The sequence below is a fragment of the Rhopilema esculentum genome, chromosome 11 (assembly GCF_057945365.1).
Source record: "Rhopilema esculentum isolate cy_ngs chromosome 11, ASM5794536v1, whole genome shotgun sequence".
NCBI lineage: Eukaryota > Metazoa > Cnidaria > Scyphozoa > Rhizostomeae > Rhizostomatidae > Rhopilema > Rhopilema esculentum.
The window spans coordinates 16,712,427-16,725,885 of NC_142825.1; the positions used below are offsets into that span (position 1 = coordinate 16,712,427).

The 13,459-nt window shown below is 37.1% G+C and overlaps 1 protein-coding gene and 1 pseudogene across 1 annotated transcript; one reads left to right on the forward strand and one right to left on the reverse strand.

The window, feature by feature from the left end:
* Positions 1-1,073: 1,073 nt before the first annotated feature.
* Positions 1,074-5,960, forward strand: LOC135693550 (uncharacterized; annotated as a pseudogene).
* On the reverse strand, positions 3,069-7,359 carry LOC148959123 (uncharacterized). The gene has a single exon (XM_089111473.1). It carries the CDS (start codon positions 4,628-4,630, stop codon positions 3,098-3,100), a length of 1,533 nt encoding a protein of 510 aa, XP_088967599.1. The 5' UTR covers positions 4,631-7,359; the 3' UTR covers positions 3,069-3,097.
* Between the last annotated feature and the right edge of the window lie 6,100 nt (positions 7,360-13,459).

Below are 13,459 nucleotides of genomic sequence, written 5' to 3' on the forward strand. Positions count from 1 at the left end.
GATAATAAAATGAAGCTAAATAAGAATAAAAATAACACATATCGATGATGCAGGGTGCTATATGTAGCCTTCTTGCAATAAATTTTCAAAAAATGTGCATTATCCTCAAAAAGATGCGAATTTCTTTAATTTCGCGGATTTTTTTGTGTTATATGCGGATTTTGTATTCATATTGATGATGCAGAGTGCTATATGTAGCCTTCTTGCAATAAATTTTCAAAAAATGTGCATTATCTTCAGAAAGATGCGAATTTCAAGGTCATTATAAATTAACAATAAAACAAAGACTAGTTTTTCATAATTTTATCATAAAACAAAGAACAGTTTTTCATAATACAGCTTCATGGTTGAGACCAGCTCATAAGAATCTACAAACAGATTCAAGCGAAAAAAATAATGAACGCTTGACTTTGGCTTGTCTCTCGTTTTTCAGCAGCAATTTTATGCAATGACGGTTAGAGTGTTCGCAAAGGTGCATGGTAGTCTCTGGCTGACATCAAACCCATTTGTTTGTATGTTTTTTCATTGCAAACTATCTAGGACTGCAGGACCAAAAAAGGTGATTACATAAATAAGCTCAGGGTTAGAGGCTCAATTTCATAGTCAAAAGTCATTGGACATTGACAGATGGAAAACAAAGTCAAAAGGCATTTTATGATGTGATGGGGATAAAGTGTAACCACGTCTTTTGATTGCCTCTCTTTGAAATACTGAATGGCTTCCTGCTTTCTTTTGCGATTAGGAAATTGATCCAAAAGTGAGCTCGGATTCTTTCTTTCATATTTATTGCTGATGGTTGCTAGGTCGGTCTTGGCTTCAAACAGCAGCACATCTTTTTCCTGTTGAAAACCAAAAACATTTTATGGTATTTTGAAAAACTATTCAAATTAGATTGAATAATGTGTGAAATTTATACCACACCATAAGTAGGCAGTACAGATTTTATCCCTTGAAAAGAAGTGGGACTCTTGCAGGCTGAAAATTGCAAGCTGCAAAGGAAGGTGAACGAGCTTTCAAAACAGAAGAATAAACCAAAAGCATTTTCTTCAGAAGAAATCAGGTCAGACTCAAAGATGAAGTTTTATAATGGCATTCAAACTGTTGCATTATTCAACATGCTTTTTGACCTACTTGAACCTTGTTTGCCATCCATGGTGTACTGGAGGGGAACAAGAACTGTTTCACCATCAAAATACATCGGGAATAAAAAAAGGAGAAATCAAAAAGTGCCCCTGAGAGATCAGTTTTTGCTTGTCCTTATGAGATTGGGGCTGGGTTTGATGAATGAGGATCTGGCAGACAGATTCAGAATCTCACCTGGTGTATGCTCAAATATATTCACCACTTGGATTAAGATGCTGGCAGCACTTTATGGAAAAGCTTTAGTCAGGTGGTTACCTCGAGATGTCATTCGAAGCAATCTCCCTGATTCTTTCAAAAAGATAAGTCCGAAAACAAGATGCATTATTGACTGCACTGATATATTCATGGAGAGGTCCAAGTCATTACATGCTCAAGCTAGTACCTGGTCTGATTACAAAAAGCACAATACACTGAAGGTACTGGTAGCAATATCACCTCATGGCTATGTCATGTTTTTATCTAGTTGTTATGGTGGAAGAACATCTGACCAGTTTATTTGTTCCAATATTGGACTTTATAATCTTTTGGATCCTGGCGATGAAGTGGCAGACAGGGGATTTCAGATCAAAGAGGATTTACTCCATTTCTATTGTTCTTTAAATGTCCCCCCAGGTGCCAGAGTGAAGTCACAGATGACTTCCTATGAGTGCAAAAAGACAAGAATGGTTGCAAATTTGAGGATTCATGTTGAAAGAGCCATCAACAGGATAAAAGAATTCAAAATTATAAAAACATTATGCCAATAAACATGTTACCTCTAGCAGATGGCATTATACAAGTGTGTGCTGCTTTATGCAACATTAAGCCCCCACTGATTAAAATAAAAGAAATCAAATGAATGAAAGATATACCTCTCATTACAGTAGATCAGTAGATCTTTTGAAAGCACTCAAGGAAAGCACTCAAGGAAAAACCTCAGTTCAGTTTTGTGTCTGTTTCATCCATGCCTCTTTATTGTAATAAGAATTATTACAATTTCAATTTCCAATAAGAAATCAAACTTTTTTCAAATAAGTTACTTACTTTCTACAACCATGGTACATATAGTTTATGGTTCTGGTAATGTGAATTTTTGCTGGCTAAATGGTTATTGCGCACCTTGAAAAGTTAAGGCAAGTGATGTTGTGTTATCCATAAAATGTAGTCCTAAAACATTTAAATAGAAAGCATAAATGTAAAAATGTTTAAGAAGTGTATCACTGTTTGAAAGAGTATATATATGAAATTTTTATAAACCAAAGAATTTTTACTGAATTTTAAAAAAGTTTTATGAAAACAAAAAATGTTAGCATATCCCTACAAGATTTGAAAAGAGTGACCATGTCCCCTCTGCCTCCCCGAAATGATAAAATACACAAAAGAAATTAAACACATTTGAATTTTAGAAATAAAACTAGAAATTTATTTCAAACTACCTAACAGCATAACAGAAGTCTTAAAACATTGCTTGTACTAAAAGGCTCATTTGCTCATGTTCAAAAATAAAATACAATCATTAGTTTGGCTACATAAATGCCCTAAAGACCAGGCAAGATTTCTGTTCAAGACATATTTTGTAAAGAAGCACAGAATAGGCAGCAAAATGACAGTCAGACATTAAACATTTAGTCAAAATATGGCTCTGCACATGCAGTAAAAAGTCCACTTGGGGACTGTTAGGTGTGTGTGGAGGCTGGGTGTAGTTACAATAATGATCCCCACCCATGGGCTAATCATTATTTTTCATGTACATTATTTTGATTTGAACCTAATATCAGCAGAATAACTCAGGTATGTTTCGATGGAGCAGACCTGCTTGACTTTTACAACAGTACATCCATTCAGAAATTTGATATCATGTCCATAGCTGCCACCAGAATCCAATTAAAATTTATGCAATAAAATTCATGGACACACGCAACACGCAAAATAGTAAATAGACTGAGCCAAATAGTTCTGTAAAGGTGCTTAAACCTTATTCATTAAACAGATAAGGAACATAATAGTTAACATAAAAGTCCTCCAAAGTGTGTTTCAGCTGCAACCAGTTCATCTCATCAAAACTAATCTTCTCAAGAAAGCTGCCATGAGGTGTCCAAACATAGAAATGACAGGTTGATAACCCAAATGAAGCCATTTGCACTTGACATTGTTTAAAATATTTATGGTTTCTGTTCAAAACCATTTTGTCTGTAGGTGTTGTATGTCTTATAGAAAAATGACATTTAATTTCCAGGCAGGCTGTACCACAACATGAGCATTCAATTATATGGTCTGGGCTAGCACCTACAAAATGCATATCTTTCAAAAGAAACAAACCACATTCAGTCACAGAAACATCTTTGTGAGCTACCTTGAAATTTTCAACAAATGAATCAACTGCTTCATTCTCCATAGTCTGTCCATATCTCACTGCAGGAACACTTAAGTTCAAATCGTTCCCAGAAATCTTATCAAAAATTGATAGAAGATTCACATCACTGGTATCCTTGGCTCTTTGTAATGTTGCATGTCTAGCTTTAACATCATGTGCTTTAGAGGCAGTAATAACATGCTTTCTAAATAGATTCCAATTTGTGTTTTCATTTTGACCTCTGGTTATTTTTTCTATACATTTAATTTTGTCTTCATCATAGTAACTATTGGAACGTCCCAAAAAATCTTCCCCACTCTCAGAAGCATTAAACAATGTTTTTAAACTGTGAACACTCACAGCTTCTGCTCCTTGCGGTACCTGAGAATCCACTTTTGGCAAGGCAGTAAACAAGATAGAATCACTCTCTTTGCAAACTGCTTTCAAGGCAGCAGCAACATCTTCAAAGGTTAGCTTGTAAGTGCTTTTTGCTATGGGATTGAATTTTCTCTTCTTAGCTGTGTTTAAGCCTGCCTGCTCTTTTCCTCGTTTGCCAAAATCTTCTCTTTTCAACTTCAAATCTTTTATTTTTACTGGCTCAACAGCCTTGTTGTTAGGTAGCCATTGACATGCAGTTGAAGTACAAGATGGATTATTCAAAACCATTCTACAAGCTGACTCAACACAGAAGAGAGCAGCAGCCACAAGATTGCATGTCTGAGACATGCCGGCCATACAAGTGCAATGAGTTACTAGTATTTTACCAGTTTCTTTACAGAGACAAAGCCATAGTTTATGTGGAGTATCATTTATTCTCTGTGAGGGTCTACAAGTTCCCCTCAGCAAACAAACTTTACTGTCTCCACTGATGTTGTTAAACTTCAAAGGGGCTAACCATCCTTGTGAGAAATAGCAGTAAGCTTTTGAAGTTTTGTAGTCGCTGAGATCAGAACTAGCAAGCTCATTAGGATGGAAAGCTAAAAAGTTGAATATGTCTGGGTAAAGAGTGACTGGCCAGTACCTTACCCTGTCTTCCTCACTTAGCCATCCTTGTTCAAGCTTGAGCGGGACAGGGATGCGACAGCAATTTGGCATCATATTCAACAGAAATTTCTTGTTGAACTTCTTCCGCAGTTTTCTGAACAGGAACATCATTTTCAACAGCAACAAAAACCCTTGCAACTAATTCTTCTTTCTTTCCTGTTACACGCAGTCCACGCAGTCGCAGAAACTCTTTTAATTCCTTGACTTTCATTCGTGAAATCGTGGCCAAATCCATAACGATAAGATTTAGGCCAACACTGGATTTCTGCAAGGTCTCGACGCTTTGTATTGAAAAAGTTTTAAAAAACTCTTCAAAAGTTAACTGAACGAATTTCAGCAAGTAAACAGCGAAAAACAAATGAAAACGGCGGCCCAAAACGAAGATAATAGTCTCGATAATCACAAGCAACAGGCCATCTTCATCGGCATACTCGTACAAAGCTCCAAAATTTTTTGACCCCAAAACTAGACCCAGTCTCTGTGCTGACAACGAGGCCGCGGTCCGTCAAAGTGGTGTATTGGCAAGCTCACTCACCAGTTTTGAACGATAGACTTCCCAATGTCTTAGAACAGATGGAAAACGGAACTTCTGTTGATGATAGTAGTAGGTTCTGGCGGTACACGCTGATAATCCCATATGTCGGAAAACCAGAAGTATCTTGCTGATTGAGGCGCCTGCCATAAAGCTTCCAAAAATTAGCAACACATTGCTTGCTGGAAGACCACCCTTCATTGTTGGCTTGGACTTCCAGGTAAATGCATTGTCTCCACTTGCGGAACAATCTTGCCTTATTGTCACCATGGTTCCATTCTTTTTCATTGAAACAGACGGATAATCAGGTTTAATTCCATCGCGGGGGCCCCTTAGTTATGATAAACAACACCCTAATCTCAGGAAAAACATTTTGGGCTTTTGGTGCATCAGCCCTTGTCTTGCCTGAGCAATGACGCAATTTTATGGTCGGTGTTTGATTCCAGGGAAAAAACTGCCTCAGTTTTTTACCCCGATAATCAGACTGATACACCTGTCACACAATCGAATGACTGTGTGAGAAGAAGTGAGACAGGAGAAGGCAGAAGGAAGTATATGACGGGATATAAGCAGGAGGAGAAGTGAGTACAAGGGGACAGGGATGGGAGGGGAAAACGCGTACAAACAACGCGTGAGTCTTGCTGCAAAATATGACATGACCCTAGCTGCATCACTGTACTTAAAGAAATATGCCAGGAAAAGACCACCTAGAAAATACCACAAGGTGATTAGCAAATAGCTAAGGTAACATGATATCCACAGCCTACTAAGGATATACGTGTGGGACCACCCGATTCTAGAAAAGGGGAATCTGCGCACTTTCCCCGCGGGTATTAACTCGAATTAAACGATTAATTCCCATTTAATTCCATCGCGGGGGCCCCTTAGTTATGATAAACAACACCCTAATCTCAGGAAAAACATTTTGGGCTTTTGGTGCATCAGCCCTTGTCTTGCCTGAGCAATGACGCAATTTTATGGTCGGTGTTTGATTCCAGGGAAAAAACTGCCTCAGTTTTTTACCCCGCAAGAAACATGATAATGTTTACACCCATCAAACACTGAATTAGAAAATCTGTAACTGAGGGAGACTCTTGCCCTAACCTTACTAAGGGAGGAAGTTATTGGTGAAGAGAAGCGGGGAGAGAAAGCAAGAGAAAAGTTTTTTTTTTTTTTTTTCTTTATGTTTGCCAACAACAGCAAACGCTTTTTTTTTTATTTGTATGTTTGCCCACGACAGCAAACGCTTTTCGTTGTATGTTTGCCAACAACAGCAAACGCTTTTTTTTTTTTTTCTTTGTATGTTTGCCCACGACAGCAAACGCTTTTTTTTTTTTTTCTTTGTATGTTTGCCCACGACAGCAAACGCTTTTCGTTGTATGTTTGCCAACAACAGCAAACGCTTTTTTTTATATGTTTGCCCACGACAGCAAACGCTTTTCGTTGTATGTTTGCCAACAACAGCAAACGTTTTTTTTTTTTTTTTTTTTTTTTTTTTCATATGTTTGCCCACGACAGCAAACGCTTTTCGTTGTATGTTTGCCAACAACAGCAAACGCGTTTTTTTTTTTTTTTATATGTTTGCCAACAACAGCAAACCTTTTTCTTCTGCATATTTGTCAACAATAGCAAACGCTTTTTTTTTTTTTTTTTTTTTTGCATGTTTGCCAACAACAGCAAACGCTTGTTTTTGCGTGTTTGCCAACAACAAGAAACCCTTTTCTCCTGCATGTTTGCCAACAACAGCAAACCCTTTTCTCCTGCATGTTTGCAAACAACAGCAAACGCTTTTTATTTTTCATGTTTGCCAACGACAGCAAACGTTTTGTTTTTTATTTTGCATCTATGCCAACAACTGCAAACGCTTTATATTTTTTTTTTTTTTTTTTTTTTTTTTTTTTATTATTTTTATTTTCAACAGCAAACCCTTTTCTTCCGCATGTTTGCCAACAACAGCACAACGCTTTTCTTTGCCTGTTTGCCAACGACAGCAAGCGTTCTGTTTTATTTTCATGCTTGCCAACGACAGCAAACGTTTTGTTTTTATTTTACATGTTTGCCATCAACTGCAAACACTTAATATTTGTTTGTTTGTTTGAACCTATAAATTTGCATTCTGCCATCAACAGCAAATGTTTTCTTTTATTTACATGCTTCCCAACAACTGAAAACGCTTAATGGTTTTTCTTTTCTTTTATATATATATTCGCATGTTTGCCAAACAACAGCAAACGTTTTGTTTTGTTTTGCATGCTTGCCAACAACTGTAAACATTTGGTTTGTTTGTTTTTTGTTCACCTTGCCTGTTTGCCACCAAAAGTAAAGGCATAACTAGACGTGTTATGGCGACAACAGCAGACGCTTTTTTATGTATGTATACGTATGTATAGCCCTGGAAAACTATCTCCATATTTTATTTGAATATATAAACCATAACAAGAAAACATTTCGTATTTACTATGTGAATTTCCATAAACGCAGCACACTATCTCCATATTTCATGTGAATTTATGAACCATGGCAAGGAAGATTTTGCATTTGCCATTTGAGTTTGCATAAACACAGCAAACTGCCACTATATTTACCATTGCAGTTTGCATGACAGAACAATTGACATATTTGCATTTATTAAGAAACATCACCACAGTAAGCTATCTAGGTATTTACCGATTTATATTGCAAACATTGGTTCTGCAGATTCAGCTTATATGTTTTAGATTCTGCAGATTTGTTTCAAAGCCACAGTAAACTATTCTACATTTACCAAGCAAAGTGTGCCTAATGTGAGTAAATTCATTGTAAAATGTAAAATAGATTTGCAAAACTACAGCAAATCAATTCTATATATATATATATATATATATATATATATTGAGCAAGTTTAGTATTAACAATATAGCACGTTTTACATTGAACCAAGAAGTTCGCTCTCGACAAAAAGGCTTGCCTAAAGTAGCAAAATACAGCTTGCTCAAACCAATCAAATTTGCACCAGAACAAAAGGGGGCACACAATGCATTCATAAATTGGCAATAACAACAAACATTTGATGAATTTGCCGATCATGATTGATGAAAACAGAGAGCAAAGTTGCCAGCGCATTTTTTCTAAATTGTTTAGCTCTGCTGCTATACAAATTACACCAAAATACCTGTATTACAATCAGTTTTTTTTTTTTGGTTGAAAATATAGCGTGTAGTTAGTTGGAAGTTTGTTGCCATGGTGACTAGTGACACTTATAATAATGTATAAAGATATGAACAATTTTTTTGCGGTACAGAATTTGAAAATGGCTTTGAAAAAAGCAAACATTTTACAACATACTTAAAGCTTTTTCGTCTGACACTCCTCAGAGCATAAAACGTCAGAATAGGTTCCGAAAAACATGTTTGAAAAATATATACCCAGTTGTGGATCGAAATAGGCCAATCAGAAAAACGCAAGCACAAGACCGGTATAGTTGACCAATCAGTGCCGCGAGCCTAAAGAAAAATTACCAATGGAGTCCAAGAGAGAAAACGAACTCCTTTTGTCTACACAATGGCGGCTTTTTCGTTTTTATGTAGATTGACTCCAAAACTGCTAGATGGAAGGACGACCGGGCTCTGCCAATTATCCGAAACATGTCGTCATTATAGAGTTTTGCACAATCTGGGTTGTCTAAAAGATGTTGACCAATGGCAGAATCACTTGTTTTAACAGTGTTTAAAGATATCTTCAAAATGCAACAAAAGCTACTATTTCAGCATACGGAAAGTATACGGATTAAAAAGCAAAGTGCAGAGAAATGTCCACGTGCCTCAGATCCACTCTAAGTGTTCCTGCACATTCTTGCAAAAATCCCTAACAAATCTTTTTAATTACCGTAACCAAAAAGGACGTTCACCGAAACCGAAACCGAAGGGCATGGCCACAGGAATTTTCTGAACGGGGTCCTGTTTTGTCAATAACCACTGGGCACAAGCCGGCTCAAGACGGCCCTGCTTTTTGGTATCATCTTGCTGTAGGCAATATTTCCATTTTGTTAGGAAGAGTAATCAAAGGAATAGACCAATTTGGGTTATCTAAAAACAGTAAACTGGCAATCAAGATGTTCCAAGGGGCATTGCCGAGACCGCAGTGTTAAAAATGTTATGTAACTCGAGCGAAGTTTTGGTGCCAGACTGAAGTGAACACTACCGTGAGGGCCCACTAAACCACAGCCAAGCAAGCAATGTGATATTACCAAAACAATGAAAACAATCCTTAGTCAATTTATTGATTCATTTGATTATTGATTTTTGTTGAAACAAGATCAAACTGATATTCGAACTTTACAGGTGTGTTTGCGAAACTAAAGTATGAAGGTTAGAACACTGGGAGCAATATTGGGATCGCTAAACGCTTACTATGACCATACTGGCAGGTTTGTTAAACCACAGTATGACTGCTTTGAACGGAGGGCGGCAGTGTGATGCAGCCAAAGCAAGGGCCTGCTGAATTGTTTGCAATGCCGATGGGTGTCATTTAATTGGATCTTGATACTTTTAAAAGCCTAAAACAACTGATCCTAGATGGACCATGTAACGTGTCCAGAAAATTTTGCTGGCATGACTATATAATTTTAGGCTAGTGTTAATTTCCTCCACGTAAATATAAAATAACGGGGCAGTTTGCCACACACCCCTTACGCCAACAATGACACAACAAAGATACTATTCGCTATTGAGGGGATTTTAGAGACGGCGTTTGTTGAATCCCAGATGAATGGAACCAAGGACGCCTGCGCCAGGAGAGCAGCTAGAGCAGTTGCCCCTGACCTCGCGAAATTGAGCATTTTTCTTTGTTTGACTATTGTACGGGCCATTGTTTTGCCCTTTTTTCTCTACGCTTTGCCCCCGTTGCCATCTCTGAGTACAGGCATCCTTGCCTTGAACAAGAACATGACAGGGTAAATTATTTGAAAGAATAAGAACAAATAACAACAAGCAGGTATTCGTGGTGGATGCGTTTGATTGGGCGGCCTGGCATGTGACTTTACCGAGAGGCAGCACTGTGGTCTTTGAATACTGCCCCCTTATTTTGTTGTATTTATGGTGGAGATATGAAGCTCCAGGGTTGGTATGATGAAAAGCGGCAGGAAATAGTGGATCGAAAATAAAAAACAAATAACCTACAAACCATGCTACAGCCAATGTAGAAAAAAAAAATGCTGGTACAACCTTTTCTCTGGAGCACGTGATAGAATCGAGATGCAGGGTAACTGAAACTGTAATAGCAGTAGACAGCAGCCACTGAGCGCTTGACCTGAACTGCTATAACTTTCGATAACTCTGCCAAGGCCTAGCAACCAGTACCTGCAACTTTCCAGCCATGCTATGACAACAGTAAGCAACGGTCGAAATCATGACCATGATCAGCGTCCGGCCATTTGACGGTAGGACTATGTCCTTTATTAGCGGGTTCAAAATAAGTTACACTTTCGCAGAATAGTTCACTTCTCTACAGAGAAAACGCGTACAAACAACGCGTGAGTCTTGCTGCAAAATATGACATGACCCTAGCTGCATCACTGTACTTAAAGAAATATGCCAGGAAAAGACCACCTAGAAAATACCACAAGGTGATTAGCAAATAGCTAAGGTAACATGATATCCACAGCCTACTAAGGATATACGTGTGGGACCACCCGATTCTAGAAAAGGGGAATCTGCGCACTTTCCCCGCGGGTATTAACTCGAATTAAACGATTAATTCCCATTTACATCGGAAACATAACATACTAAACAGGTTGAATAGCAGCGAGTAAAATACAATCAACTTTGGTTCACTCCTGACAGTGTAGGTTCCATCATTGCTGGAAAGTAAAATAGCATTTGTCAGATGAATGTGAAATTTCAGCAAATTATTTTTCTTTTACTATTAAACTATTTCTTTCCAACAAATTTATTTTACTTATTTTAACAAATTACATATGATATGGATCAATATTACACAGATATTTCTTCCGTAGGATTTTCTTTTGTTTACATATTGTCAAATTTCCCTAATTGAATATCACAGTGTGGTGGAAAATGTTGTTCATACCTTTTCTGTCATATTATTTCACTTTCAATTAGAAATTTGATTAGACAATGATGTAATCAGGATAGTTTTACCTAATGTTCCCTCTTGTTTCATTGGTTACTTTTTCATCCTCATCATTTTCGTCACTGTCTATTTCTATCCCATTTACAAATACTTCTACACTGTCTTCAGATTCATCTTCATCTCTTACTGGATTCCACTCCTAATCATTTTTAGCCAAACAGAATCACTATCTGCCTCTTCAACGTTCATTTTATTCACAGGCTTAGTTGGCTGTCCTTGTTTTGACTCTCTGAATTTCTTTACTTTACGTTTTAGATAATTGATTGCCTAGAAACAAAGTGTAAATGAGAATAGGTTACAAAAAGAAATTTTTATGGATGGAATTGAAATTTGGCATATCAGCAAATATTATTATGTACAGTGAACTTACATCTATTTGACTTGTTAATTTCCTTTTCTGTCTTATTATTTTTAGATTTTGGCGATTCACCTTTTGGTTCAAACTTTTCAATCTCGACGTTTCACCTTGCAATCTTGACAGGATAGACTTGACACATCTACAAATGGAGCTGCTTCCATGCTGGCCTCTGTAAAAACTGTCTGCGATTAATCAGTTTTAGAGGATGTTGCTTTGTCGCAAAATGGCTCTTTGAATTGGTCTGTCTGTGTATCCGCTACAGAAACTAAATTCATTGCATCTCTTACACTCTGAAAAACAGAATGTGAATTTGAGCTACTACATTTATGGAATCCAGGGGCATCGCCAAAGGGATACCCCCTCCCCTCCCCCCAACAAGGGAAAAAAGAAAAAATTTTGTACTCTCCCTGTAACCTTTGTAACAACGTAGACCACCACAAACCTTAGTTTCGTTACCTGACTCCATAGCTAATGTAAAGTTTCAGTACGTAGAAAAAAGAAATGTAAATATTGCGAAACACTGCATGTGTCCATAACTTTACGTCACAACATTAAAATATAGACTAGTTAAAGTTTAACTGTTATTTTGCAATTTAATCCAAAAAGTGAGAAGAAACTAATTTTGACCGTCATCATAATCATATTAATGGAAAGTTGAAAAGATGGAAATTTGCGATTTGTTGGCTTGGTAAACAAGAAAAACGGAAAAACACAAAACAAATCAAGAAATATCAAAAGGAAAACAAATCTTGTTCTGCACCTCTTTCATTATCTGATTGCAGAAGAATATTTTATAGATTACTGTCATGTCTTGTTTATTTCAGGATCAGGATTATTCCTTGTGGACAAGGTGCAAAAAGCGGTACCAGCAAATTCCATTGTTAACATATCCTACGATCAAGATTTTAAAGGATCTACTACTGTGAGGTGTCACAAACACGCGAGAATTGTCAATGACAATAAGCAGTTTAGATTGATGATTTTAGTTGATCATATTTAGTCGAGTTAGGAAAACTATTTTATTATTATTGATCATGATTAAAGTAATCATATTAATAAAAAATATGCTGTGTTCCTTATAAACTATTTTATTATGACAAAAAGGGACAAGATGACGCCTTACCATGTTCACAGTAAACAGTGAAAAGCCCTGGCAACGAATTAGGGTGGCCTTGGTATGCTTTTTGCACCTGTCACACGTTTTTTCATTCTTGACATCTTGATCTTAGACTCCATGTTGATTTATCAAAGGCTAAGAAGGAAAAAACGAATAACTCTCTTCGGTGCGATTCAAAGGCGCTAGGTCATGCTTTTCAATTGAAAAGACAGACTGTGTTTTTCCTTGCATCTCTCCAAATAGTCTTTGTCAATTGACGGAAATCGGAGTTGGCGATAAAGCTGCCAAGGCAGCATAAATCATAGATGCAGAAGACTGCAGTTTGGCAAAGCTTTCAGACAACTAATCCACTTGATAGGAGTGCCATTATTGAAGCTAATGTTTCTACGGATGGATAATAAAAGCACACAGGTGAAACTGAGGCAAGACTTCAAAGCAGCATTCAGATTCCTTTTGGAAAATAAGACCCATCTGAAAAGTTTGTCTCACACTCATTTATCACAGCAAGAGGGTACCAGTATTTTGCATCAAGGCTCTCCCTGTTAGATCTTTCAAGCTGTTTTCGGAACAGAATTTCATCAAAACCTGTCTTGTTGTGGCCTCCTCGATAAAAACTCTTTTCTTGAAGCTGGTAAAAAATTATAGGCACAGAGATTAGATAAGGTCAATCAGTGACTGTTAACTGCTATAACCAGCACCAAAATTTAACTGCTGACATGAAACTTCGCATTTTCAAACCTTTTTCACTGTATGAATACCCAATCCATTGGATGTACTGAAATGATATCCACAAACCTAAAAGGC